We start from the raw sequence: 27,671 nt of genomic DNA on the forward strand, positions 1-27,671 counted from the left end.
TCCGACTGCCAGGCGCCCTGACACAAACTTGTGACTACTTCTATCCATGCATCATGACCTTGAAAAACTCCTTACAACACATTTCTGGCGATCCCATCTTATCCAGTGTTGTCACTGACAGCAGGCCAACTGCCTGTCCACCCTTTATCTCACACTCTGTCCATTCTTAGCATCCGGTGGTGCCTCCGAAGGAGGCTGTAGCTATGCAGGGCCACGCTCTGGGTTTATAAATGGAGCGTGTGTGTCCCAGCTGAGGAACACAGAGGCCCATGGGCTGTGACACGCTGTCATTAAGACACCCCGCTGGGCCAACCTCCGTCTCTCAGCCTGCAATTGGAAATGAGTGGCTCTCTGTCAGCCGTGTATTTATTGCAAACACGCAAACAAATTCTCAGGGAGTTTTTCCCCTCTCTCTCTCTCTCTCTCTCTCTCTCTCTCTGTCTCTATCTCTATCTCTATCTCTATCTCTATCTCTATCTCTGTCTCACTATGTCTCCTCACTCTCTCTCCCTCTTTCAATCTCTAACTCTGTCTCTATCTGAGCTTAACATGGGCTGGAGATTAAATATTCAGTCACACAACAACAGTGAGAGATAGAGAGATACAGAAAGAGTGATCGAGAAGAAGGAAGAGCACTGCGGTGTCACTCAATGCTCCCTAATTACGTTTTTGAGGAGGAGAGACAGGGAGTGTGGCCAGTGGAAGAATGTGTGCATGGTGCTTGCATTGTGTCCGTCACCATCCACCACACCACCGGAGGCAGTATATCTCCCTGACTCATCTCCCTGTCACATTGTGGCCGTGATGCCGTCCGCAGCTTGCTCCCTGTCCTGACCTTTGCGCCGGAGACCCTCCATTATGTTTGTAAGCCTATGCTTTAGCTCTTTACAGCTCTTTACAGGGCCAAACCTGCATGACCCCAGTGAACTTTCCTCTCATTGTCCTGAAATGGTCCTGCAATGCACCGCACTCATTGTCGACATCTATCTTGTCTGCAGCTCGCTCGTTGGCGGCAGCTACCTCGTTTGCAGCTTGCGTGTTGGCGTCAGCTCACTCGTTGGCTACAGTTCGCTCGTTGTCATGCAGCTAGCTTGTTGTCTGCAGCTGGCACGTTGGCTGGAGCTTGCTCATTGTCTTTAGCTAGCTTGTTGTCTGCAGCTGGCACGTTGGCTGGAGCTTGCTCATTGTCTTTAGCTAGCTTGTTGTCTGCAGCTGGCACGTTGGCGGGAGCTTGCTCATTGTCTTTAGCTAGCTTGTTTGAAGCAGCTAGCATGTTAGCGGGAGATTACTCATTGTCCGTAACTAGCTTGTTTTCAGCAACGAGCTTGTTGTCTGCAGATATCTGGTTGTCTACAGCTATCTGATCACTCGTTGTTGGCAGCTAGCTTGTGCAGCGGCGTTTGACACGTTTGCGTGTCTGGAGGTCCCTGTGTTCAACCTGTCACTGTGGCTTAAAATGTGCATACGTCCTACAGAGCGAGGGTGTAGACCTGGATACAGTAATGCCCAATGACAGACATGAAGCAAAACATTGTCAAAGGATTTTAATGACATATTGACTTTATTCTCTGTCACCGGGGAGGGGGGTAGTTGTGGTTTCACCAGAAGCGATATCCATTAAAAGGAATATCTACCTCAGACGGCAACTACATCCATGTGGTTCTGATATGTGGAAACTATATAATTATAATTTGGCCCGGGACAGAATCAAAAGCCCAACCTGCCCAAATTACCCAATTACAGTCTTGGCTGGGACAGTATCTACAATGAAGTTCCCCCTGATTTCCCTCCTCTCGGAGGATATCTGGTTTTTCAGCACCATGTTTTATCTTTCCCCCAGTTTCTTTCATCAGGTAGGGGCCAATGTTTTAATTCAATCTCTCCGGCCTCGTAGAGAGCTCCCTGGAAATGTTTCATTTCTGCAGAAGGAAGGAGGCAGGGGGCAATGTGCTTTTGATGGAGAGGAAATGGCCTACCATCCGTTCTGGTCTGGTAATGTGTCCTCATCAGGCCTGCTGCTGTGGCAGAGACGCCAACTGAAGGGCAGAGGGCCCGGAACTTCCCTATCCTGCCATTCAGTTGAAATATTTAAGTCTGGCAAGCGCCTACAACTTTGACATTAATCCTTATGGGGAGATTGTTCTAGATTAGTGTAAGAAGAGTTCTACACTGCAAAAAACCTGCCAGCTAGACGGCTACAAGTACAGCTATAACAAATTAGGGTAGACTTGCATGAATATAAATATTACATTGTCGTTATTGAACTTTTCTTCTTTTCTTTTCTGTTCGTGGTGGGCACCTGCAGACGGCGACAACCCTCAGAGGACCCAGAGCAGCCCGGGAGAATTCAGCAAGCCCATGATGTACCAGAGCGTCATCAAGAAGGAAGGCTCCGCCATGGTGGGCATGGCCATGGGCATGGGGATGGGCATGGGGATGGGGATGGGGATGGGCATGGGGATGGGCATGGGGATGGGCATGGGCATCGGGATGCCGGCCGGCCTTCGGTCGGCCGCCGAGGCCGCCTCGTTGGCCGAGGACTACGTGTCTCCGCCCAAGTACAAGAGCAGCTTGCTGCACCGCTACCTGAACGACTCGCTGCGCCACGTGATGGTCGCCAACGCCGTCATGGACGCCCGCAAGAGGAACCACTCGGGCTCGTTCAGCTCCAACGAGTACGACGACGAGCTGCTCTCGCCCTCGTCCTCCGAGGCCGAGGGGAACTTTGTTTACCGCACCGGTAAGCCCCGAGCCACATGTCTCACATTCTTTCCCTTTAAAAGTCACACTTGCACTGCCTCTCTCTTTCTCTCTCTCTCTCTCTCTCTCTCTCTCTGTCCCCCCCCCCCCCCACACACACACACACACACACCCTTCCATCTGCACATTTTGTTTTAATTCCTGCATCTGGCCCCGTCATCTGTCTGTGTGTTCCACTGTTGCTGTCTGGTTGATCCCCTCCCTTGCACCTCATCCAGCATGTTTGCAGGTCAATGTGATACTCTCTCCTGAAACAGAGATTCAATATGAAGGGGCCTCAGTCCTTACAAAGACTCTTATATTAGATTTAAGACCCCTGTGTGCACACACACAAACACACTCTCTCCCTCCCTATATCCAACACACACACACACACACACACACACACACACACACACACACACACACACACACGGTTCATCTCGCTCAATCAAGCACAGAGAGGAATTCCCTCCAGTCTATCCAGGGTTTAACCGGCCAGACACAACAAGGCCATGTGTAACATGCTCTCTCTTTGACTACTGTTTGGCATGCCTTTGATCCTGCCATGAGGTCTAACTGAGACTTGTGTGTGTGTGTGTGTGTGTGTGTGTGTGTGTGTGTGTGTGTGTGTGTGTGTGTGTGGTGCGCGTGCATGCGTGCGCAAACTGCGCATACACACGCACGCACTAGCACACATGTGTGTTTGCTGATATGAACTGCATATCTGATGCATGTATCTTATTGCAGCCCAAATGACCCTCAAATAAGAAAAATGTAGTCTAAGCAACTAGGCAGTGTAACGAGTCAAGAATGTTGTGTTCTTAGATAAGAAATTTCTATTCTTCGTACCTCAGGCAGGCAAAGTCAAAGTGAGTTGTACTTGAATTCTAAATAGTAAACAAAAGGCAAGGAAATAAATCTCTATTAAATACTGTAAGTATCATCCAGTCTTCTAGATACGACGTGCAACACTAATGTTGCCCAATCTCCCATACTGCCGGTCGGAACCCTGCTGGAAATCTCATGGAAAACAAGTTGAATTCTCTAGTTTCCCCTGCCTGGATTACCTTGTCCTCACCCGTTTTTATTGCCTCTGGCCAGGACTCGTTGCTGTTGTAATGCGTGCCATTTCATACGCAACGTGCAGGTGCTGCGACCAAATCGTAGGGAGGTGGGGGGGTGGGGGGGGGGGTCTAATCTCTCCGTGCTTGCTGTGAGAGTCCTTCCTAGGATACGAACACTACGCCTTTGTTCAGCGGGACTTCATAACTGGTTGTAATGTTTTCACTCTTTTCGTCTGTCTAGCACATATAGAAGTGCCTGGGGGGGCCGACGAGGAGGTTTTATGAGAGCGAGGTGGTGGAGTGATAGAAGTTTTTCATCATAGGGCAAGACTATAGAACGTTTTTCTTTTCTTTATTTTTTTCGTATTATTGGTTCATTCAAAATTCTGCTTACAGACAAATGTGTTTTAAATTATGTGAGAAGATGAGGGAGAGGTGTTTTCACAAGCGCACTGGCCGATCGTGACTGTTTACAATCATCCTCACGATCGAAAATCTTTAAAACCCTCTCCTCCGTGGCCCGGGATTAACGTCTCTCCCCCGCCACACCTGTCGGGGCCTGGCTGAGGGAGGGAGGGAGGGAGAGACAGAAATAGAGAGATTTAGAAAAATAGAGAGGCTTAAAGCTCTTTCTCTATCCAGTTGAATACGAGTCTCTATGTCTAATCTAATTTCTTGGCACTGTCAGCCCCTACTCTTAGATTTCTTGGAGCTCTGGTGCAGAGATGTACCGATACCATTTTTTCCTTCTCGATACCGGTTCCGTTTACTTGCGTGTAGCCTACTGATCCAATACCACCGTGAAATTTAAACAAATCTAGGACATTGGTTCGCAAAGTAGGGTCCAGGGACAATCTGGATTCTTTGAGGGGGTTTCAAATGGACCCTTACAGACCTTCGTCTGGATCCTGATGAAGGTCGTTTAGACCGAAATGTTTTAATAAACTACTGCTGCAGGCTAAGTGTAGTGTAGTACAGTACAGTATAGTACAGTAAGAGTATAAAGCAGTTCAAACTGAAGTATAAAGCATCAACTGAAGCGAGCAAAATATTACTGTAAATTCAATATCGTGATACATTGCGTTGCATCAGAATGAATTATGGCATACTTGCTGATACGGATACCAGCATTTTAGACAGTATTGGCATCGGAACAACTTGTCTGTGCAGAAAGTTATCTCGAGGTGTCGACACCAGGTGCTCACATGAACACCTGCCGAGGACCCCCCCCCCCAATCTTGGAGATAAAATAAAAGTAGAAAATGACTTTTTTGAATCAACTCATTGAGGTAGAGGACGGAGAGGAAGTCGTCATGTCAGGACGGAGAAAAAATCACAACAGGACTTTTTAAGCTCAGGGCTTTGCATCATTTCCTCCTCCGTTTCACTCTCCTGTCTGTACATTCCAGATATTTTTGTAGTGCACAAATTCCTCAGCCTTTTTACAATTACAGTGTCTGAAATTTCAGGCCTGAGTTGGACGAAAAAGAGAGAGAGAAGGAGAGTGGGAAGGTGAGCGAGTGAGTGGGAGAAAGACACAGACAGACAGACAGAGGTGGGGGTGGACTGGACATAACAAGAGTGTGAACAGTGTCTCGCGGGTTCTTTTCTTTTTTTTCCATAAGCCCTAAATCTTTCTTGCTTGCGATTGGATTGGCTTAAGCACGAGTGGCGTGCCTGACGACCGCCAGCCCATTGGCTAAGCGTCCATTAATGGGACAATTGGCGATGGCTGCTCTGGCAGCGGCCAGAGCCCAGTGTTATCTCTGACTACAGAGGGCAGTCAGACGTGGCAGGAGATGCTGAGTGTAGATTTACCCAGTCCACACAGTGGAAAGTAAAACACACACACACACACACACACACACACACACACACACCTCTACTACACATGGTTGGTGTGTAGAGACATGCCCTTTCACAACCACAGACACACTCACACACTCGCACTAGAGTCAAAACCCTGTGGGGAATTTCATTGAAAACAAGGAACAGTAGAATTCCAACGTACATGCCAGGGGTTTCATGCCAAATTACCCTTTAATGGGATATTAAATGGCAGGAATCTGGCTCCAGTGTTTTTCTTCTTGCTCGGTACCAGATTTCACCCCGTCCGATATGATATAGATCATTATACGCTAAATAATTCCAAACGTTTCTTGGGGACCGGAGAGCGCGAGATCTCAGGTTTAGACGTTTAACACAAGGCTGACAGTATGGCCCCCGTTTTCTCAGGTTCCCTCTTTGACAGAGTCCAGCGCTGCGCTGAGTCCAGAGGGCCCTCAACAAAATGAGTTATGGAGAGACTTTCCGAAGACTTATGCATCCACGCGTAAATGGAACTCGGCTTTCACATCAAAACAATTGATGAGTTAAAAGTACCGTTTGAGAGGCGAGCTGGTGCGTTCCAGCGAGTTTTCCAAAGATTCGATTTTTATGTGGCTTTCTTTTTTCGAAAACGCATCTAGTAAACCAAGATAATGAACAGTTATTTCTCTCTGATGAAAGGGGCCCTCGCTTACTGTTTATTCACCATGCAGTGTTTATTCAATATGTATTACTGCCTCAAATATCTTCCAGCTGTAGCCGAGCTAAAATACAGTTTATGTGTCTGTGATATTGTTCAGCTCCAGAATCACATAATTAAGGGTTTTTTTTTTTGTCTTTGCGAACACTGTGTTCCACATCAGTTCCACCACACCACATAAGATATGCAGTACCTAGGCCACACAAGGCAGCAGAGCTCACCTCCACTGTTTAGCATTCAGCTTGTTAGTGCGGTGGGGGACATTTATATTAAATATGTTGTGTCGACTCAGGACGTATGCTATAAGTGAAACCAGTAGTGTTTGACGGGGCCGTGGAGCACCGTAAGGGCCTTTTGAATTAGGTCACTGCGAGTGCCAGACAGCTATTGAATCCTGGAGAATATTCGGGCCCGCTTAAAGAGAGCTCAGGAGTCATCCCCGGTAATTGGAAAGCGGTCTCTTACCCAAAAAAGTAATCTTAGAACGGAAAACTGCAAGTGTTTGTTTTTCTTGTCTTTAGCTAATTTCTCTCCGTGGTTTTCAACCCAAGGCTCCTAGACAGGTGGAGAGAGGGGAGATCTGTAGATGGTCAGTCGTGACTCAGAGATTACTATGGGAGCTGTTTCCATATTGTTTTAGGCTTGACACTGAAACAGATTTCCTATAGCGTTGATGCTGTCTATTTCCAGAGAGATAAACCCTCCTGGCTGATTTATACATCGGTGCATGCGGTGAGGTTGGAACCCAGCATTCTGATTTAAGACACTCGATGTCACAGCGTGGACTGGACTGGCTGACCGACGAGGGACAGGGTTGATTTACTGTAACTCCTGTAGCCGGTAGGAAGGCCACAGCCCAGTGGGAAGACAATGCTTAACTGGGGCCCACTCGGTGACAACGCGCTACTCATGGACAGTGATGGATGAGGACTCCTCAATCCTCCACCCTAGGAATCCACAGCGTTTGGACCCGACTGGCCACAGGCCTCTGTTTCCACAGCTTCATAGGAAAGGGGAAGGGGGGGGACAGAGAAAAAGGGAGAGATGTTGTTCCAAGGGAAATGTCCTGGCCAAGACTCACTGGGCCCCAGATTGGGCTTTAGGAACCAGTGTGGAAGGGATGAGAGGGAAGGGAGGTAGGGCCCCGATCCCAGATCAAGGGATGTGTTTCTGTAGTGGTGGAGGGGGCCCGCTGAGAGAAGAAAAGAGACGCTGGTCACAATGAGTAAGAGACCGAGAGATCATGGCTGGAAGAAATGACTATAATTCCTACGTGTGTGTTTACATCAGGTACGGCATGTGTGTCCCTGCCTCTGTCTATTCAAGTGACTAAGATGTGACAACTTCGCTATATATTCAACCTGATTTCACACACTCACCGAAAGTCGAAACATCGGTTAAAGCCAATTGTTTGTTTGCCTAAACAAATGTAGTAAAAATAGCTGTTTGGAGGTATTTAATCTATTCTTTTGCATTATACAGTGGTCTCCCTCCCCAATTGTATTTTTTGCATTGGATTCTTGCCTCCTTGGGAACCCTAGGACTCTACTTCTTTGTGTGTGTGGCACCTTATTTAGTGAAACGTATTACATTCTATTCCTTATTGCACTCTGTCTCAGTGAAGCAGAGTCCGCCGTGATGATAATCCAGGACGCTTGTATGTATGTGTCTCTTTGGGTGTGGCTGCTGGTACCATGGTGGGAACGGCTTGGAAGTTGGCAGAAGTGAAGTATAATAATCCTGGCAATCACACACTGTGGTGATGCTTCATGCGAATGGAAAAGGTGGGATGTGAGAGACGCTGCATGAGAGACAGGGCAGACAACCCCGATGGCTGCAGGGTATTCCCATTCAAAGATAGGACGGTTCCGTGGCCTGTGAGTGTGACCACTAAAAACAGAGGCTGGCTGTGTGAGGTCAAATGGAGAAGCAGAGGGTGTTCATTCAAACCGTGACTCTGTGGAGTGTTAACATCGGCTCAGACGCTGTTTACAAAACAGCTGCCTAACATAGAATGGGGATGAGTGCAGAATAATGAGCGAGGCTCGTTCTCAACCTGATCGTTTTAAAATCGTCGGCAGACCGGGTTTTCTTTCACAGGCACGCGTGCGCACACACACACACACACACACACACACACACACACACACACACACACACACACACACGCACGAGACAATCAGCTCATCAGATTCAGAAAACACAGCTGTCCTGCCTAGGCCAGTAACGGAAACCGAGGCGCTCGCTCGGGCACGCACTACATAAAACACAAATGGTTTCCATTTTAAAAAGTCAAGCCGCGTCTAGAACAATGGGCTGCCATTGTGTTCCCACGGGATAAAGGAGGGCGGGTGCACACAGCGAGAGAGGTTTAATGAGAGACCAGAGGTGTGACCTAGCAAAGGCGGTCAAGTGCCTCGCTCACACACGCGCGCTCACACACACACTCTCTCTCACACACACGCACACACAGAACCGCCACCATGTGTGGGAGAGGGTGATTCAACCTACCAACATAATGATGCAGTGCAGCACAAACATGTTATTTGGCCTCCAAAGCCTGAAAAGGGATATTTTTGGTCCAAATTATGTTTACCCAAGGTTTGCACTTTCATTCTAATGCGTGCTCTTGCATATAAGACTGACACGAAACGATGGCCATCATCGGCCTTCTGGAAATCCACTAGGAAATGGCAATGGAGCGTTTTTCTTCTTGTTAACCTTTTTCTTGTTCTTGTACTTGTGTCAAAGCAGGGACAACAGGGAGACAAGCCGGCATGTGATGGAATAGGTTAGCCTCGGGTCACTGTGAAGTCCACCTCGCCAGACGTCAGAGTATAATGTGACACACAGCCATGAGATTGCCTTGGAATACGTTCACTGATCTCAGATACTAATTACAAATTAGTCTCACTCTTGAAACCGTGACTCTTGTCTCCCTCTTTGTCTCTTGTTTGTCTCTCCGTCTCGTTGTATCTGTCTCTCTCGTTTGTCCTTTCCATCCATCTCGTCCTCTGTGTGCTCTTTTCACGTTCCTCTCTTTCAGTCGCTCTTCTTTACGTCTCCATGCCAACCATCTGCGGAGGACATGTTTAAAGCTTTGTCACGCCAAACTCAAACCAAGGCCCCTGATTCGTCGACATCCAAAATGACTTGCCGAAGATATTTCCTTCTCTCTCTCTCTCTCTCTCTCTCTCTCTCTCTCTCGCCCTGTGATGCACAGATGCACGCTTAGAAAGAGCAGATGAGTCTCAGCCCTCTTAACAGCATTATTTATGCTTTCTACACGAGAAGCTCCTCTCATTTCGGGGTGATTTACGGGGTCCCTGATTAGCGTGTGTTTACAGCCACTCGTAAACACAGCGGCCCTGGCCATGTTTAAACGGTCTGAAGCGCTGTTATTATTTCTTCATCTCCCTCGGGATGCCAAACGTGATCCTCGTTTCTGGATCCTTATTATCTTTCCTCACCCAGTAGGCTGTGGTGCAGACACGCCACCGCGTCATCTGCCCAGCAGACGGCCCGGAAAGAACAAATGGTGTGAATTTGGGAGGGGGAGAAGCAATGGTACAATGCTTCTGTGTGTGTGTGTGTGTGTGTGTGTGTGTGTGTGTGTGTGAGAGTTGAAACCAGCCCTGACACAGAACTATCACTTGCACTCTTGGTCTTGGCTTTGCCTGCGACTCTTATTTTTCACGTTATTCTTTTTAATTTAACGACCTGTGCTTTTTATAATGGCAAGGAGGTGTGTGTGTGTGTGTGTGTGTGTGTGTGTGTGTGTGTGTGTGTGTGTGTGCTTGCACATTGTGTGTACACTTCCACACAGCATTGAAGTTCATTATCCATTCCGTCTCTTTATTTTCCGATCCGAAGCGATGACACATACTTGTCACTGAACAGACAGGTCTGTGACGTCTTTGACAGTGTTGACGTAGGAATGTCAGTTTGGGTCTTCTAAGGACCCAGAGTCTTAACTCTCTCTCTCACCACCCATAGAGTGAGAGAGAGAGAGAGAGAGAGAGAGAGTGTGTGTGTGTGTGTGTGTGTGTGTGTGTGTGTGTGTGTCGGAGAAAGTCAAGCGAGACAGAAAGTAGACTTGAAACGTCTGGGAGGGGCGGTCTAAAGCTGGGGTTGGCAGAGTGGGAGCTCGGAGTGTGCCAAGGCATCTCTTAACTTCATTCACAGACTCCCCTTGCCATTATAAAAAGCACAGGTCGTTAAATTAAAAAAATAATGTGAAAAATAGGAGTCGCAGGCAAAGCCAAGACCAAGAGTCCGCAAGTGATAGTTCTGTGTCAGGGCTGGTTTCAAATGAAAGATAGCATCAGTAGACATCGTAATATATGGTGGTTGGAGGAATTAGTCATTTCCTGATCGCTGAAACCAAAGACGCCTTGGCAGAAAGTAAGCTGTAACCTGTCCAACTTTATATCTGCCCATTGAGCTGTTTTGTCACGAGTGTATAATGTAAGCTATGTGTCATAATATACGTTTTGCTGGATCTTTGAATTATCCCGCGCGTAAAGGGTTTTATGGTCTGACGCAGCGTTTTGACTCATATGTGGCTGACTGTAAACCCCTTGAGTCATCGGCCCGAATGACTCAAGGGTCACTTGTCGTTACGGTGACGCCGCCATATCCTCGTCCCGATTGGCCGGTGTACCTGCGTCGTCTTATCATCACCGCAGGATTCACTGACGAGCAACTTGTCACATCTGCCATGTTGAATTATTTTTGGCTTCAGGAGTTAAGTGAGGAAATAGGCTTAGCTCATTCCCTTTACTCCATGGGTACGTGTGCAGTGTGTGTCTGTCTATGCAGGTGTGTGTGTGTGTGTGTGTGTGTGTGTGTGTGTGTGTGTGTGTGTGTGTGTGTGTGTGTGTGTGTGTGTGTGTTTATTTGCCTCTTAATTCGGCCCAGCCTTTGGTTTGTGCAACAGGGCCTGCCGTGTTTATTGTTGTGTGTTGCTAGCAACAGCTCCAGATGGTAATAATGATAGTCAGTCACTCATCTCCTCTCTCTCCACGTCCCACTCTTGAGCAGGTGTACCCAATTCCCCTGTCTCATTTGTCAGCTCCTGCTTGTTTTGCCTTGTTTTTCCCCATGTGGTGTTTTTGCATGTGTTTTTTTTTCTTTTTCTCTCTCTTGCTCTCATCATTTCTGCGTTCACTTGCCTCCCCATCACCCCGCGGTGACGTTAAGTGAGCTAGTATTTTCGGCCTTTCAACGCGACGCCAGAAACCATCAGACTTCTTAGCTTTCCCCTTTGGCGGTCCATGAAAACCCACTGTCAGTGGAGCCCGAAGGCAAACAGCGAAATTGACTGACTTTCAGTAGCAAAAAGTAGTAAAGACAAAAAAAATTAAAAGCAAAGGGGGGAAAAAACGAACGAGAAAATAATAAAAGGCCCCACTATGATTTATCGATGATTTATAGTTACTTTGGCATGGTCCTTGTTTTAGAAAATCTGAGTTTTAGATGTTTTAGGCACACGGCTTTGGAAATAAGGGTTTTTCTTGCGTGCGGTGGTTCGATTCCAGATCATGGGGTCCACCGTTCCCTAGAGCGGGGTGGGGGGGGGCATTTCTGGCCATGACAGAACTGGGGGGGGGGGGGGGGGGGGGGCATGCCTCCCCTCCACCTGCAGGAGCCCTCACACAAACTCAGTTTTTATGGGCCTGAATGGAGCATCTGGACGGTGGCTGCAGCGAAATGCTGGCAACACTGGAACTGTGGGTGGAAACGCTATCATTACAGATGCTACACTCTCACTTGTCGTTACCTCACAAGACTTACAACCAGTAAGGACTTATTGATACCACAGTGTAGAAATAGCCTACCGGTAGTTACTTTGTTACAAGTAAAAGTGCTTAATGTGGTTAATGCATGTACTGTATCTTTTGTAATAATACAAAAGAGCTAAAAGTAACTGGAAACTAAAGTTTTCAAATAAATGTAGTGGAGGAAAGTATTGGAAGTAGTCCAGTAAAGTAAAAATACCTCAAAATTGTACTTATTTACCATGCTTGAGTATGTGTAGCCTACTTTATACCACTGACTACAACAAAGAACATGTCTGCAGTATTATCATCCTCAGTGTTGTCCTCCTCATTGTTGTAATATCCAGACAAATAATGAAATAATATATACCTTTACAACAACACAGCACATGAAAGCGCTGCAATTAGGAAGAAACGATTAGTCCTAACATTTAACAGACGCGGTTTTCGTCCTCGTAAAAAGGGGAAAGAGTGAAAACAGTGCATTTGTTTTGGCCGCACCGCATGAGAGCGCTCAGTCTTGCGTACCTGAATCGCATCGGTATTAACGGCAAATCACTCAATGGGAGAGGTGAATGGGAGGAGGGGAGATGGGATGACAGGGCCGATAAGGAGATGGGGAGGGTAAGAACAGGGGGTAAGGACTCCTAAATAAGAACCTTGATAACTGAAAGATAAGGGAGAGGAGGCAGAGACAGGAGAGCGTGGTGATTCAGCTGGAATGCTTTGGTGGAACGGAACCTTGAAATCTCAACATGGCAGTTTGTTCTACACGGCTATCACGTCCTCATCGCTCACTTTTCTATCACACTCACACACACACACACACACACACACACACACACACACACACACACACACACACACACACACACACACACACGTGAGCAGAGCACGCTCAAACACACAACCTTGAGAGAAGGCTCATATAGTAAGCACAGAATTGCTTAACTTTTGCTTCCTTCTGCGAACGATGAGCAAGAAGTTAATTGGGGAGAGCAAGGTCCATCTCCCTCTGCGGAGTATACAGCGATTAGAGAGCAAATGGGAAGCAGCAGGAAGCATCATAATCAGGCTCCGCGTTGGCCCCAGGGCCACGCACAGAGCCCAGGTACTGTCAGCAGAGGTCACACAGCGGTGTATATGCAAACGTTTTTTTGGAAAACAGGGATGCGTTGGGAATTAATTAACCCTACTTGTTGCGCCTTGCACAACGTCTGGACGTGCCGGATCGCGGTTTTTCCGGAACAGGACATGGGTGAGAGGCGATGACGCGTGGCGCCAAAGTCCGTCTGGGTCGTCCGCAGAGAGAGAGAGGCCGGGGGCAGGGAGGGATGGGGGAGGGCGGGCTTTTGGGAGCCCAGGGGAGGCAGAGCCGTGACGGGGGTTGGTTTTTTTCCGCAGCTGCACTTTACCTCACGTGCACCGCCGTGTCCCTGTCCAACCCCACCCATCACTTCTAACAAGTGTGGGAATTAAATTCCAGTTGAAATTAAAGACAAACATGGCGAGTTCATTTTCATTAGTGGGTAAGGGGAAGAAGAAAAAAATAAGCTCCATCAGTGGCAGCGTTGCGGCGGCTGCGAGCGGCAGCTCATTAAAAGAACCAACCGTTAAACCTTCAGACGTGTGCTTTTATTGGATGTCTGTCGTGTGGGCCGAGCCGAGCAGGAGAAGTTGGAGTACCCAGAGATGTGCACCACGGGGCAGTGTTTCTGTGGCGGGACGTCTGGGAGGGATAGTCGGCCCCAATATGAAAGCATCGGACCCTGGCTTCAATCAGGGCACCGGAGGTCCAGTGTTTCTGACCGGCCGCAAAACAGATGCCACTTCAAGGGCACGAAGTGGCAGGTTGCATTATTGCATGGACAAACCAGTAAACACAGACGTGAATTATTCTCTGTGTACTCGTGGCTTTTTTGGAAAACGGGAATTTTCAATGGCGCGGGGTCCTCTATACCTGCTTGAGGCTGCCTTCTTATAAGCTTATATGGGGCCTCGACTGTGTGTTTAGCTAACTTAAAGGGTGTGCCTGGAGACTTTATGGCCTAATCCAGATGCTCTGGTCTCTTTTAATGCCTCGCGGGCTGCCAAGCTTGTGTCATCATCTTTACTGTGGAGTAAAACTCACCTAGAGTCGGAGCCGAGACACAAGACAGGTCCTAAACAATGCTGTGCAACACGCCCACACACGCATACTGTTGTTACCGTCTGCCCGTGAGCTCGGTCCACAGCATGGAGTAAACAGTGTGGGTAAACACTGCGGTCGGCCTGAAGAGAAGTCGGTTTCATCGTTTAATGACTGCTATTCTTCTCTAATGTTTTACATGTGAGCAGCGTAGAGGTTTGCTCCCATTTGAACAGAAAGAGAGCAGAGCTCAGCAGACATCACTCTGTTGCGGCCTGACTCACTCCGTGCATTTCTTTCTCCCGTCAAATTTTCTGGTGCTCGCTTCGCTGTTTTTTTCTTCTCTTTGCGGACAACTCACTTTTGTTCTCCGGACAACTCAATTACGTCGGCCGGGGCCCCATTTGTTTTTGAACAAAATACTGGAGAATGGAGCTTATGAGTCATATGAAACATCTTTCAGTTCGATACGATTAGTCACCTTGTTCCTTGAAGACCTCTCACAGTAGTGTGTCCATTTATCTAGCATCTGAATCAAGAGGGAAAGCAGAGCAGCACATGTTTGCTATGGAGTGGGTGTTCAGACCTCACACAAGTATTTATCCATATGCGGAATATGTGCGTGCGTGCACACATGCGCGCACACACACATAAACACGAACACACAAAAATACTCCATTTCTCATGCAGACATGAGCAAACACACACACACACACACACACACACACACACACACACACACACACACCCCTCCGGAGCTTTAAAGTGTGACAGGTCTTAATTAATCCTCATTGACCCCATAGAGCTTTGGAAAATTAACCTCTCTCTCTCTCTCTCTCTCTCTCATGCCTTCAGAGACCGGGGACCATGGTTCAAGTAAATGTGACAAGTGAGTATTCCATGATTTTATTTTTTACTACATGCCATGCACCCCTTAACGTGCAGTGCACTCCTTAACTACATACAGTAAACATAAAGTGTGATCTGCAAGCTCATAATGTATCCATTGTGTGGACAGTGTCGTGTTTAGAGTAGCTATTTTCACCATTTGTTGTATGAAGACATTTATAGATCCCACATACTCTTAACTCAATGTTCTGTGTGTGTGTGTGTGTGTGTGTGCGTGTGTGTGCGTGTGATCATCAGTGTGAGTGTCGGCGGCATGCAGAAGGTGAAGGGCAAGGACGAGACGTACTGGAGGGAGATCAACGCCGCCATGGCCCTGACCAACTTGGCACAGGGAAAGGACAGCCCCTCCGGGACCACCACCAGCTGCATCATACAGAAGTCGTCCCATATAGCAGAGATTAAGACTGTCAAAGTGCCGATGATGCACAAGTATTAAGGCTCATTCATAGTCTGGGTTTTCGGTGGTGAGGTGACCACCGAACTACAACATGACGTCACGGAGCCGCGGTGAAGAGCAAACCACCGCCCCCAGCCCCTTCTCTCTTTTTTTACTCACCACCGCTCCATGTTATTTCAGCTACGGTGGTCACCTCACCACCGGAGCGGTGGTCACCTCACCACCGAAAGTCCAGACTATGAATGAGCCTTTAGTCCCCTCGCTGCCATGATGCCATCCTCCCCCCACCCCCCACTCTATGCAAACAAACGACAAAGAACTTAACAAGACACAAACAGTCCAGTTTGTGTCCGAGAGTGGTTTGTGTCCCTGGGAGACTGACATTTCTTTGGGGGGGGAGGGGCGGACGAAAACGTTGAGAGGAATAGTGGAACAGAAAGTGAACTTTCTTTCGTTTTTATTTTTTTAATCTGTGTCTGAGTGCGAAAGAGTACTTGAGCATCCTATATATAATTTTTTTTTCTTGACTTGTTGGCCTGCACACATAGCAGTCAAATGTTGATGACCGCTTCGCTGCAGTATTGCCCGAACGAGACACTTTTGTAATGTTAAATTATTTTGATGACTGATTTGTTTCTTATTGACTTTTTTTTTAATTGTACAGTATACACCATATATATGTTATATTTATATGTATCGTCTTGGTCGGGTGGAAACCTCATATGTCCAAAGCGGTTACTTTTCAGGATTCAAATTCAAAAACGGCAAAAGTAGCAGATCTTCTACTTTTGCTTCTTTTGTGTGACATGGTAGTATGTATCAAATAGGGCGTTCGTTTACGAAAATTGCAAAAAGTTTGAATGTTGAGATAAGAGGTTTCTGCCCGACATTGACGACATAACATATATATACACGTACGTATATATTCAACGAAATCTTTATTTTTGCCAAAGTGCCTTGCTTTTTCAAACGAACCACACACACACACACACACACACACACACACACACGTACTGAAGTTAATGCAAAGTACAGATATACTATCGTGCCTCTTTGGAATTTGTGAAGGATTGTTTAACTAAAAGGCTACAAACAGAGAGTCCTGGGCGTGATTCAGGAAAAACTATGAGAGAACTCCCCCATGCATCGTGTGCCTTACCAAGAGAAAGAGCTCACCGTCTGCGCCACGAATGAACTCTAATAGCTTACACACACACACACACACACACACACACACACACACACATACACACACACATGCCCAGCAATATTTTCCCTGATGGCATTGCGCTGTGTTTTGTCTGACGTCTTCATTTTGACTGTAAATTGAACAGTGTTATGTCTCAGTCGGACGCACACTGCCGTCTAGCCAACAATAACGGTGAACCCACACGTGACGAGTTCAGTCCGGGACCAGCGTTGGCGTTAATGTGAGCAGTGGATCGATAAGCAGCCAGCGCTTCTCAGCTTGGCTCCAACAGACTTTTCCTTGCCACGGCCTAAAGATTTCGATCTTTTTCCAGGAAAGAACTCCTTATCGGTGCTTTTAGGCAGTGAACTTCACCTCAGCTGCTCAGCTGGGACCCGATTGAAGGTGAAGTCACACACACGCACGCACGGACGCGCGCACACACACACACACACACACACACTTTAAGGTTGTGTAAGGTATTTCGTGTAACCACTTCAGCCCCTATGCCTTTGTTGTGCGGCAAATAGTGAAAGTAGTCGATCTACAAAGCTCACAACGTGTTGTGAGCTTGTAGTTGTAGATGTGATATTTTTGAAGATTTTTGAAACAGTTTCGGCCTATACACTGACATGCCCAAAATAATAGGGTCACCAGGGTTAAAGTGGTTAAACACAAGGTCGTGTCTAACAGTAAAAGGGATGTTGTTCTGTTTGCCTTATCAGTGTTATGTTACGTGGACAGCTTGTGTTTGCACTCAGAACAAGGTGGTGCATTGAAGACAGCCACGCCACTATACCAGCTCACCAACCCGCTCCTTTGATCCTCTCGCTTCTCAGCTGTTTAGAATTACATTCAAATTGTTGTTTACAAGAAGCCTGCAGAGGACAGACTTAAAAGTTTGACTTTCTCTCCTAACTTTATTTTCCTTTTCCTTTATTTTTTTCTGTTATTCCGAAATTGCCTTTCAGTATTATCTCTCTGTCGGCCAGCAAGTGTTTCAAAGTGTTTGTTATTGTCAGTTTGTATATGTGCGGTCATTCCGTTTTTTAATCAGAGTTTGTACTTGGTTTTACTTAACTGCACCGCATTAAGAACTCTTGGTGATCCAATGGAAAGAAATCTTCCTTTGAACGCCTATAAAGTATGTACAGCGCATATGTTATTTACATTGTAGCGTCCTATGCCAAGTACACAACTGAGAGAAATCAACTTGGACTCTTGGGAATAACCGAAGTTGGCTGTCTCTGTATGAATATCTTCAAGGTACTGTTTGTGCGTGTCAAAATGTACGCGCTTTGCTCAACGACCAGTTTTGCCTGTATGTTTGACAACCCAGAATGTGCTTGTGGTCAAGGACTTATGGAGGCAAGCTGCACAGTGACTTTTTGATCTGTGTTGGATTATTTTCTTTTTGTGTGTCCTGAATTTGCAAACTGTAAGAAAAAACGAAACAACAAAAACTAAAAAAAGCTGCACTTACACACGGCCTCTTGAAAATGTGTAGGACAGAAGAGGGGGGCTTTAAAACACAATTTGTTGATTTTTTTTACAAAAGGTGAACCTAAAAGGAGAAAAAAAAGAAGGAAACCCCTATATTATTCCTGTTAGCGTGCCTATGGAAGCATAATAAAATAAATCGCACTAGCCAATCCCCAGGCGCTATTTGCTTATGCGGGGGTGGGTATGAGGGGGTGGGCAGTGGGCGGTGGGCTCCACATGTGTTTTTTATACACATTATCCAGGCTGGCTAGCTGCAGGGTAGGCTAAAACGTGCTCCTCGTGTTTCTAATAGCCGTCCTGAACCCCTGGACCACTTTGAGCCCTCACACCTCACACGGAACCCGGTTTGCCGAGAGGAAAGAAGGAGAACGAGAGACGGGAACATGGTGAAGAAAGCTTCAAAATCACAGAGCTTCCATTGTTGTTCCTACCTGCAGCGTTTGTTCCAGAGCCAGTCCATGGACAAATACCACACTGATAGAAGAACTGGGTTTCTGCTGCCAAAATGTAGGCACTGTATACATTTGTCAGCACAAACCCTGCTTTCACACGGAAAGCAAATTACTTTTTTTGACACGTTATGAAATTATAAATTATTGTGGAGTGTAAAAGACAAAACGCGGTGACTAGTTTTTTTGATTATTGTTTATTAAGTTATATGAATTGAGACCTTTTTTTTTTTATAGAGACTGGATTTTTATCCAATGACCAAATGCATATCTCATTATATTGTCTGATTTCATTTGTTTTTTTTAAACATTGCTACTTCCTCAAAACAATGAATAAACCTTTGAATGAATGCATTTGATTAGTTTATTTTTTCTTACAATAGACTTAACCTATTTAAGGGTTTGTTGACTTCAAGGGGAATTCTCCCTAAACCTTTTTTTTTTTACAAAAGTAAGTTGATAATTATGTATATTGACCAAAAAAAAGGGGGTCTAACTTCAGCTCACGTAGACCAGGAAGAGTGTAGTGTCAACAATGCATGGAGTGTTGCTGTCACATCATCTAGAACAGATGTGAACAAAAAACAATTGCGCGATTGAATAGGAGTTCTAGCGTTAGACCCCCTCCATGGGAGCAGCACTCTATATCTTTATTTTTATTTATTTATTTTTGGTCAATATACATAATTATCAACTTACTTTTGTAAAAAAAGTGTTTTTTAAGTTGTACAGTCAATCAGTATCTTCCAATTCACTTCAACCACCTCAGCATCTGAGGTTCCTCGCACCCCTTGTTTGATGGACAACCAGCCACAGTGTGGAAAGATATTGACTCGCTCCTAAATGCTGTCCAGTTTGAGAAAACATATATGGAAGTCATCTTTCAGCATTTGAAAAACCCAGTTGATTCAATTAGGGGAAAGAAAATGCATTAATAGTGAATCAAAATGTCGGGTTGCTTTCAGAGCAGATGTTTTTCGAGTGATGCACGTCTCCAGTAAGGTAGATCTTCCTTTAATCTGGCATCTGTCCGATTCCATCAAATTCAAACCAAAGGTCTTCTTCTGAAAAATGTGAATACAGACATGAATTTGCCAATAAACATAACAGTATAGGCCTATAAAAATATAGGCCTAAAGACAATAATTAATTGCGAGAATTTGCGACTCATCTTTAAAATGTTGCTATTGCTGTCTGTAGACACTTTCAACTTCATTTAAAAAATAATTCCATTGTTGTGCTGTCTTTCTGCTTGTGGCTATTTTTAACTTCATTTCTGCAACCAGCAATTTTGAAACACAAAGAGCAATGTAATTTGCTTTGAACTAAATATATGTCACTGCTAAGCCCTTCACTTTGCGCATAGGTCGATCTGTCGACACTGATCGCAATGTGGGAGATGTTTATTTGCGATACACAAGGCGCGGTGGTTTCTAAGAGCTAAACAAGCAAATCAAGACAAGCATTTGGAACAGCTGAATGTATACAGTACAGCGGGGTACATCAGTGGGGCCTGCATCAGCCGCAAACCACACATTAGTGGTCTGGGCCTCAGAGTTTACTATCTCCTGTGTTTTTTTGCTACCTTCAGTAGGATGTTTGGCATTTCACTTTATTTTCCTGACCTGCAGTTAACCGGGATGAGATAGAAATACAAAGAGGCCTAGATGGCAAGAGATAAATGCGTCTAAGAAAATAAATAAATGTCATAAAGTTTGGGTTCACGTATCCGCTGCTCTAATGTGGAAATAGATATAGTCTGGAATTTCACACATTCAGTCAAACACTTGAGGGTATTAAGGTAGTGTGTGATACTGTCTATGCTAGACAACTGAGCCATTGTGCAGTATGAGTTTGTCTGAGGAGGAAGAGTGAATTCATGGCTCATAGACTCTAGGTGTGTCCTTGTATCCGCGGGGCTTGGGCTTAGCGTCCGCGGCCCACTCCCTTCGTCCATGGGTCTAGTAATGGCTCTACCATGCCACAGCTAGTCCCGAACCTGAGCTGTGCCACAGAGCTGAGGCCAAAGCCCCTCTCACGCCAAGAAGAGAGAGAGGAGAGGTGGTGCAAGAGAGGGGAAAGCGAGAGAGGAACAGCATGAGAGGAACAAAGAGGGAGACAGCAGGCTTTATCCCCGGCCAATATCAGCGAACACCGCAAGCTGCTGGTGCTGCCCGGGCGCTGGACGGCCCAGAGCCATGTGTTTCCATGTGTCAGTCGGAACCAATCAGGTTGCAGATTGCTGAACGGCCAAAGGTCTGACTGGAGGAGGTTGCGGTGGATCCGCCGGCTGCATGCCCGAGTGGATCTCAGACGTGGCCTGTGAGATACCTCACCCTGACACTTCCCAAAATAATCCTATCAGGTTGGTTTGACCCCGGCCCGTTCCTCCTGTCCCTCATTTCACTGAGCTCGCACTGAGCCATATTTTCCATTGAAAGACTTAAGTGATATTCCATACAGTTGGGCTCACTCCCCCCCCCCCCCAACTTTTCTGCCTCCTCACTGTTCTGCAGAAAGATTAAAAAAGGGGTCGTGGAACCACACTGTTATCTCGGTGCAGGAGACGGACAAGTGGAGATCCTCGCTTGGCGCGGCGCACGGCTTGACAGACTCCAGACTTCACCTTGGCCATTTGGGCCCCGCCAAGGAACTTGACTGTGCCGCTGCAGTCCGGAAAACGCACGGAACGAAATCCAAGAGTGCAGGCGCTCTGAAAATCATTTCCCATTTGATGAGGGAACACGACTCCCGTGGCATGCTGAAGTAATTAGCCGCTTTGCCGTGAAGGATGCTCCTGAGGGCCCGGTTCATTAGAGCCAGGACTTTGTCTTCTGCCGATTCCTGCCCTTGGACACAAATAACGAGGCCTAATTGTTAGATTCCTGAAAGAATTGACTGATTAAAACTCAGCCTGGCCTTGCAATCATCTGAGGTCCAGGGCTGTTTTGGATCAGCGGGAACTTCATGGCTGTTTGGAGTGGAGGAGACGATGTGCGCGCAGACGCAGACCGAGGCTAATCACACGGGAGTCGATAGGGTCACAGACGTGTTATTCTATTGCACAGACAAATTCCACCCAAAGATTAGCATATTGCCCTTGCAGACACGTCTCTATAGATGAGTGCAGTTTGAGCGTTGCTTGACAGCAGCAGCTTTTCATTGGCCCTTTGGACTAATACAGTGGATGAATTGCAGCAAGCATGCCTTGAGACGTTGCTGAACAGATAAATTAGTTCAATAAAGCTGTTATGCAATGTGTACAAAGTGTTATTTCAGTGTTAGCGTTCACTTCTGAACTTCTACCAAGGAATACTAAAACACTTGGATATACATGTGTCTGGGAAACCGAGAACGTGTTGATTGAAGCCATTTTAATCTGAAATTAGAATTAGATGATTCATTTATATGACTATACCACTGGTGCTACAGTTGGGATACGTTTGTTTTTTTAAACCTTTGTTTCATAATGGATGGTTTCCTTAACCATTGCTCATGCTAATTCTAAAGTGTAGGATAAATCCTGCCATTGTTTCGCTCTCTTTATTCTGTTATAAAGCTGCGTTTGTTCAACTCTGCTCTTGGACCCAGAACCATTTTGTCCACTCCTTGCACTGCTAACCTAAGGCAGTTGAAAAATATTTCCTGCATTCATTCCTCATCATAATAAACTTCCCCCCAAACCACCAGAAACAGAGTTGCGGGAAGGCTGCGCTTACAAGAAAGAAACCACAAGAAAATGCTCAGTTTGGCCAAATGAGGACATGCTGGGTGTTATTCCAGGTGGACATCATCTTCTCGAATAGGCCTCTGTCTTTAAGCACTGGGGGAAAATGTGACACATGCCAGCATTAAACAAAAAGGGTCAATTGCACTTATAGGAACAGTATGTGGAGGCATGCACATTGTTCTGACTCGAGCAATTTGGGAAAATGGACAACTGTGGATGGATCGAGAACACTCCATTAAAGACATCTTGCCATGGGAAAATCTTCTCACAAAAAAAGCGAGAACCACTTTCCATAATGAAACGAGAATGGTTAGGGTGGAGTCGAAACAGACAAAGCAGGAAATATCTGCTTTGGTACCTGGCATATAAAGTTTAGATTTTCGTGTACATGATTTCATCGACCGCATTATGCTCGTACATGCCCTGTGCCTTGTTCTCGGTCAGACAAAAGTATACACGGACTCCAGCCACTCAACATTTCCTCCTCTCTGTCATAACCTGACATAATCCTTCTTACGATCTCACCACAAAGCCTTGTAGCACAAAGTTCACTCTGCGGGGTGTGTAGTCCACGGCCAACATGTAAACAGGCCTGCTGTGTACAGCCAAACGCAGTGCATCGCTCTGGTTGTTTACTGGAGGATAATGCCTGTTAATTTCTCCCTCGATCCCACATCTCCACCAGGCCAAGAATCACAGCGGACCAGAGGCTGACACGCACGCACGCACGCAGAGTGAGATTGGTGGACAAGGAGACATAGCTGCTTGCCTCTCAGCTGTAAACAGACCTTAGTAATTGGCCTTTCTCTAGGCTCCTGAGACGGAGGGATAAACAGCTGCTACAGACAAAGACCACGCGCGTCCTGTGGGACAATGAGCCTGAGCCCAGGCCATGGCTGCCAGCATCATGGGGGATGAAGACAAAAGTAGAAAAAACAGTCGTTTCCAGATTGTGATGGGCGAAAGCCGGGAAGTCAGGGCTCCGATGCCGCAGCCGTCGCTTGTGGCAGTTTGTTGATGTTCTGCTGGTGCGAGCAAAATACACAACGGCTCCCTTGTGTGTAGTTAGGGATCGAAACGCTACAATGCCGGCATGTTCTCCCAGGAGTCTTTTGGCTGAGCGAGTTTTCTAAAACCCTAACGTTCTTTCTCAATCAGCAACCAGCTCCATCATGGTCATTGGTTGGAACGCTAACACTGGGAGCCGTCTATAGATTTGGCCCATGGAAGCGTGGTGCCATGTTTGGTTTGGGGCTGGAGCCCCGACATTGAAAAGACACCATGGTCCTATCATCAACTTTTGCAGGATGAGCTTGGGAGGGGGGGGGGTTCCTCGGTTTCAGCCGGCTGACGCGGCAGAATTCAAAAATAACAATCACTGTATAGCGCTGCTGCATGCCACGGTCAGACACATGATTGTTGTTTTTGAATCCTGCGGCGTCACCAACTCACCGCGCCACTCCACCCTGTGTGGTTCGTACTCTAAAGCTGATAAACCTGCCTGCCATTCTCCCGGAGCTAAACTGTCAGCTTCAGCCCAAGAGATTGGACCAAAAAATGTAATGCGATCTCGTGAGGTTTTGCAATATACACTGACGGTGCCACTCCGACAATTGCGCTCCCTTCTATCCTCACTATAGTATTTCTCAGTTTCCATCTCCAAACGGCCTACCCACCGCGCCTCTCCCCTCTACTTTCAAACCATATTTGGCATTCCACGTCCACATTATGACATGGTTGTCCTGTGAGGTCATAACATACCGTCTTTCTTCGCCGGCGGCGGCGGTTGTAAGTAGCGTCAGCGACAGCGCTGGGCAGGACCCAGAGCAGAACAGAAGCTACAGCCTCTCATAACATAATGACAGCCGGGGGATCACAAATAAGACGTAGTGGTGCGCCAGGGGCCCTGTGTAGAGCTGTGTAATATTTCATCAGAGAAAAAGCGAAATAAATTCCTCAGTACAGTGAAGCAAAACCACGTCAATGCTGCAGATGTAAGAAATGGCAGCTGCCTGGAGGAATGCGGTTTGGCAGCGGACAGTGCAGGGCTGCGAGGAGGCTGGAAGGTCCTCTCACGTTAACACTGCGTTTGGGAACACAAAGATACATTGTTGACGGATGGAGCAGGCTTCATTCGCATGTCTGCCTGCGCTGGAGGGTAGCAGATCACTCTGACCGGTGCATGGAAAAACCATGCACAAAGCTGTCCATGTGCGCCAGCCCACTGAAACTCACAGTTCATACTTTAAAGGGATTGTGTTAAGGGAACATCAGCGGTATTGAAGAGGAAATGTGAACATAGAAATAACTGTACACGTGCACGCACACACGCACATGCACACACACACACACACACACACACACACACACACACACACACACACACACACACACACACACACACACACAAGAAACACTTCACTCCTGTAAAGACCATGAGATATTAACCACACAGGATCCGTCTGAAAGGAGTGAACGAGAAAGACAAAGTGACAGAGAAAGTGAGAGAGAGAGAGAGCGAGAGAGAGAGAGAGAGAGAGAGAGAGAGAGAGAGAGTAGGGGACAATCTGACCCATGGCTGGCAGACAGTACGGCACACGTGTGGCAGCCATTTTTCAGGGCCAGCAAATAAATACGCCTCACATTGCTCCAGCCTGAAGCCACAGCCAAAACTGTAATGTTACCATAAATCTGGAATCAAATGGGCACAGGCAGCCAGCGCGCGAGCCCATTCCTCCAGATGTTGGCCATGGGACTCCCTTATTTATGTATTTTCTTCTCCTCCTCCGATAAATATATACATGTGTCCCGTGTAAAACAGTGCGGTAGAGACGTCTGGATTCATCATCCCTCTATCGGAGATTCACAGTGCGGAGCCTCGCTCTGACGCTATACAGCGGCCCTCAGCCGCAGCCTGTACTCTGTAGGAGCTCATCATCCACTCGTATATCCTTTTCACTTTGAGCTGCATTTCATGTCATAAAAGGTCCTATACAAATAAAGTTTTATTAGAATTATTATTATTAATGGAGGAATCCAGAGGAGCTATACTGTACAATTTACAATTTAGGCATTTAGCAGACGCTCTTAATCCAGAGCGATTTACATTAAGCAAGACTGTAGTGTCGATCAATGTTTCCCAAACAAAGTTTTATGGGTCGTGACCCATAAATATGTTCTTTTCCTACATTTAAACAAATATATTTATTATTATTATTTGTGTACATTAACAAACAAACATAATAAAAAATAATAACTAGTGAAAATAGCCTCTCTACAGAGGGATACAAGCTCACAACCAGGTGTAGCTATAGCTAATCAGTGCTGCAGTGTAAAACTGCGCTTAATGGCCTGCAGCTATGGCTGTGGATTCACCTATAGTTAAAGGTATAATCAGTGATTTCACTTAATTCAAATATCACTTATTTTTTTGTTTTGTTGTGATAATCCTCTCTACTATAGAGTGTGCTGACCATATAAGGAGTTCCTCCCTGTCCCCAGTTAACCCCTGGGGGTCAAAAAACCTTAGGTTTCGTTTTTGACTCTCTATCCTGAAGGACGAAGGCTTAGGTCCCACAGCCAAAAACGAAACCTAAGGTTTTTTGAGTGAAATCACTGAATATAACTTTAACACAGCTAAAGTGTTTTGGTATATCGAGTTGAAGCCTAGTTTGGCATGTTTAGCAGGCATTGGGAGTGAGGAAGTACACGGTAATCTCAAGTGTTTTTGTTTTGTTTGGCTGTAGCAAATGTTTGTTATGTGAGGCTAAAAGCTAGCCATCGTAGATGCTTTGGCCTCTCTCTCTCTGTCTTTCTCTGATCCCCCCCACCCCCTCCTCCCCCTCTCTTTCCAGTTGCAGACTCTGGCTCTTCATCTTCTTCCACGCTTGCCCCCCTCCCCTATCTCTCTCTCTCTCTCTCTCTCTCTCTCTCTCTCTCTCTCTGTCACCCCCCCCCCCCATCCTCTCTGTATGTCTGTCTCTCTATCTCTCTCTGTCACCCCCCCCCCCCCCATCCTCTCCAGTGGTAGTCTCTGGCTCTTCCATGGCTCATCTGCCTCGGCACAGACCACAGGCCTGTGTACAGTAGCGGTACAGCGCCTGCTGCATGACTCCATGCAGGACCATTAGCCTGTACCACAGGGAACTCTGTAAACCCTTTAACACAGTCAGAGAACACACTGCCCTATACTTACAACAACAAAAACATAATAAAACAAATGAAATCAACTTAAAGAAAAGGCGAAGGGTACGTGATAATTTATTAGGTAGAATGGATGGATAGGGTATATACCTGTGACATTTTGATATAAGGCGCTTTTTTTGACAATACTATGCTATTATGGTCTGGCTGCATGTGGTGCTGTATAGTAGCCATCTAGGAGAGAGAGAGAGAGAGAGAGAGAGAGAGAGAGAGAGAGAGAAAGAGAGAGAGAGAGAGAGAGAGAGAGAGAGAGAGAGAAGAGAGGAGAGAGAGAGAGAGAGAGAGAGAGAGAGGGGTCAAAGCATGGAAGACAGACAGACAGACAGACAGACAGACAGACAGACAGACAGACAGACAGACAGACAGACAGACAGACAGACATAAACAGATAGGCAAAGGATAGAAGTATCCGTTTAAGTCAACACTTTTGACTGTATCTCTCTATGGGCTGTAGTGTCTTAAGTACCAGGTCTTATTACTTAACTTAAGACCTGGAGGCGTGGTCAATGCTCTTTGGCCACTCAGAATAGCCAAATGGCATTGATCACGCCTCCAGGTCTTAAGTTATATAATAAGACCTGGTGCTTAAGACACCCAAAATAAAGCCCTATGTCTCTACGGTGGAGGTGATATAAGCAGGCGATGAACTCACATATATATGTGCTGCTGTTTGATTGGATGAATGTAAATATTTGAGCATCGAGCATGCCGCCCTCTGTGATGCCGTGCCAAAGCACCCATGAGCATGGGAGCCTCTGGGGCCCTGTGGTTGAGGAAGCCAATGTTGGGCCCCATTGGGAAGCAGAACCACGCTATAGCCACACACTGCTGTTACTGTATCTGTTCTCTGCCCCAGGGGGGGACTCAGGTCTTTTATTACAGAGCCGTTCCTGTGGCCATGGTGTTAGTGAGTAAAGCGAGATGGAGATGGGGAGAGTGTTTTGGAGCCAGTGCCACTGTTAAGCGAGGTTTGAGCCCAGCAGGATAATAACCTGGGCCATATTGACACTCACGGTGGGACCGAGGTGTAGACAAAATAGCCACACACAC

General features: G+C 46.5%; 1 protein-coding gene across 1 annotated transcript in view; it reads left to right on the forward strand.

The window, feature by feature from the left end:
• odad2 (outer dynein arm docking complex subunit 2) overlaps positions 1-19,032 on the forward strand; it is a gene marked incomplete at its 5' end in the record, with an annotated part of 82,510 nt that extends 63,478 nt beyond the window's left edge. The window contains 3 exons of the mRNA XM_080793777.1: positions 2,306-2,740; positions 15,097-15,130; positions 15,388-19,032. Of these exons, the coding sequence (XP_080649903.1) occupies positions 2,306-2,740; positions 15,097-15,130; positions 15,388-15,586 (668 nt within the window). The 3' untranslated portion in view covers positions 15,587-19,032. The remainder of the gene's footprint in view (positions 1-2,305; positions 2,741-15,096; positions 15,131-15,387) is intronic.
• Between the last annotated feature and the right edge of the window lie 8,639 nt (positions 19,033-27,671).

The sequence above is a fragment of the Protomyctophum bolini genome, assembly GCF_963924005.1.
Source record: "Protomyctophum bolini genome assembly, chromosome: 21".
Classification (NCBI taxonomy): domain Eukaryota; kingdom Metazoa; phylum Chordata; class Actinopteri; order Myctophiformes; family Myctophidae; genus Protomyctophum; species Protomyctophum bolini.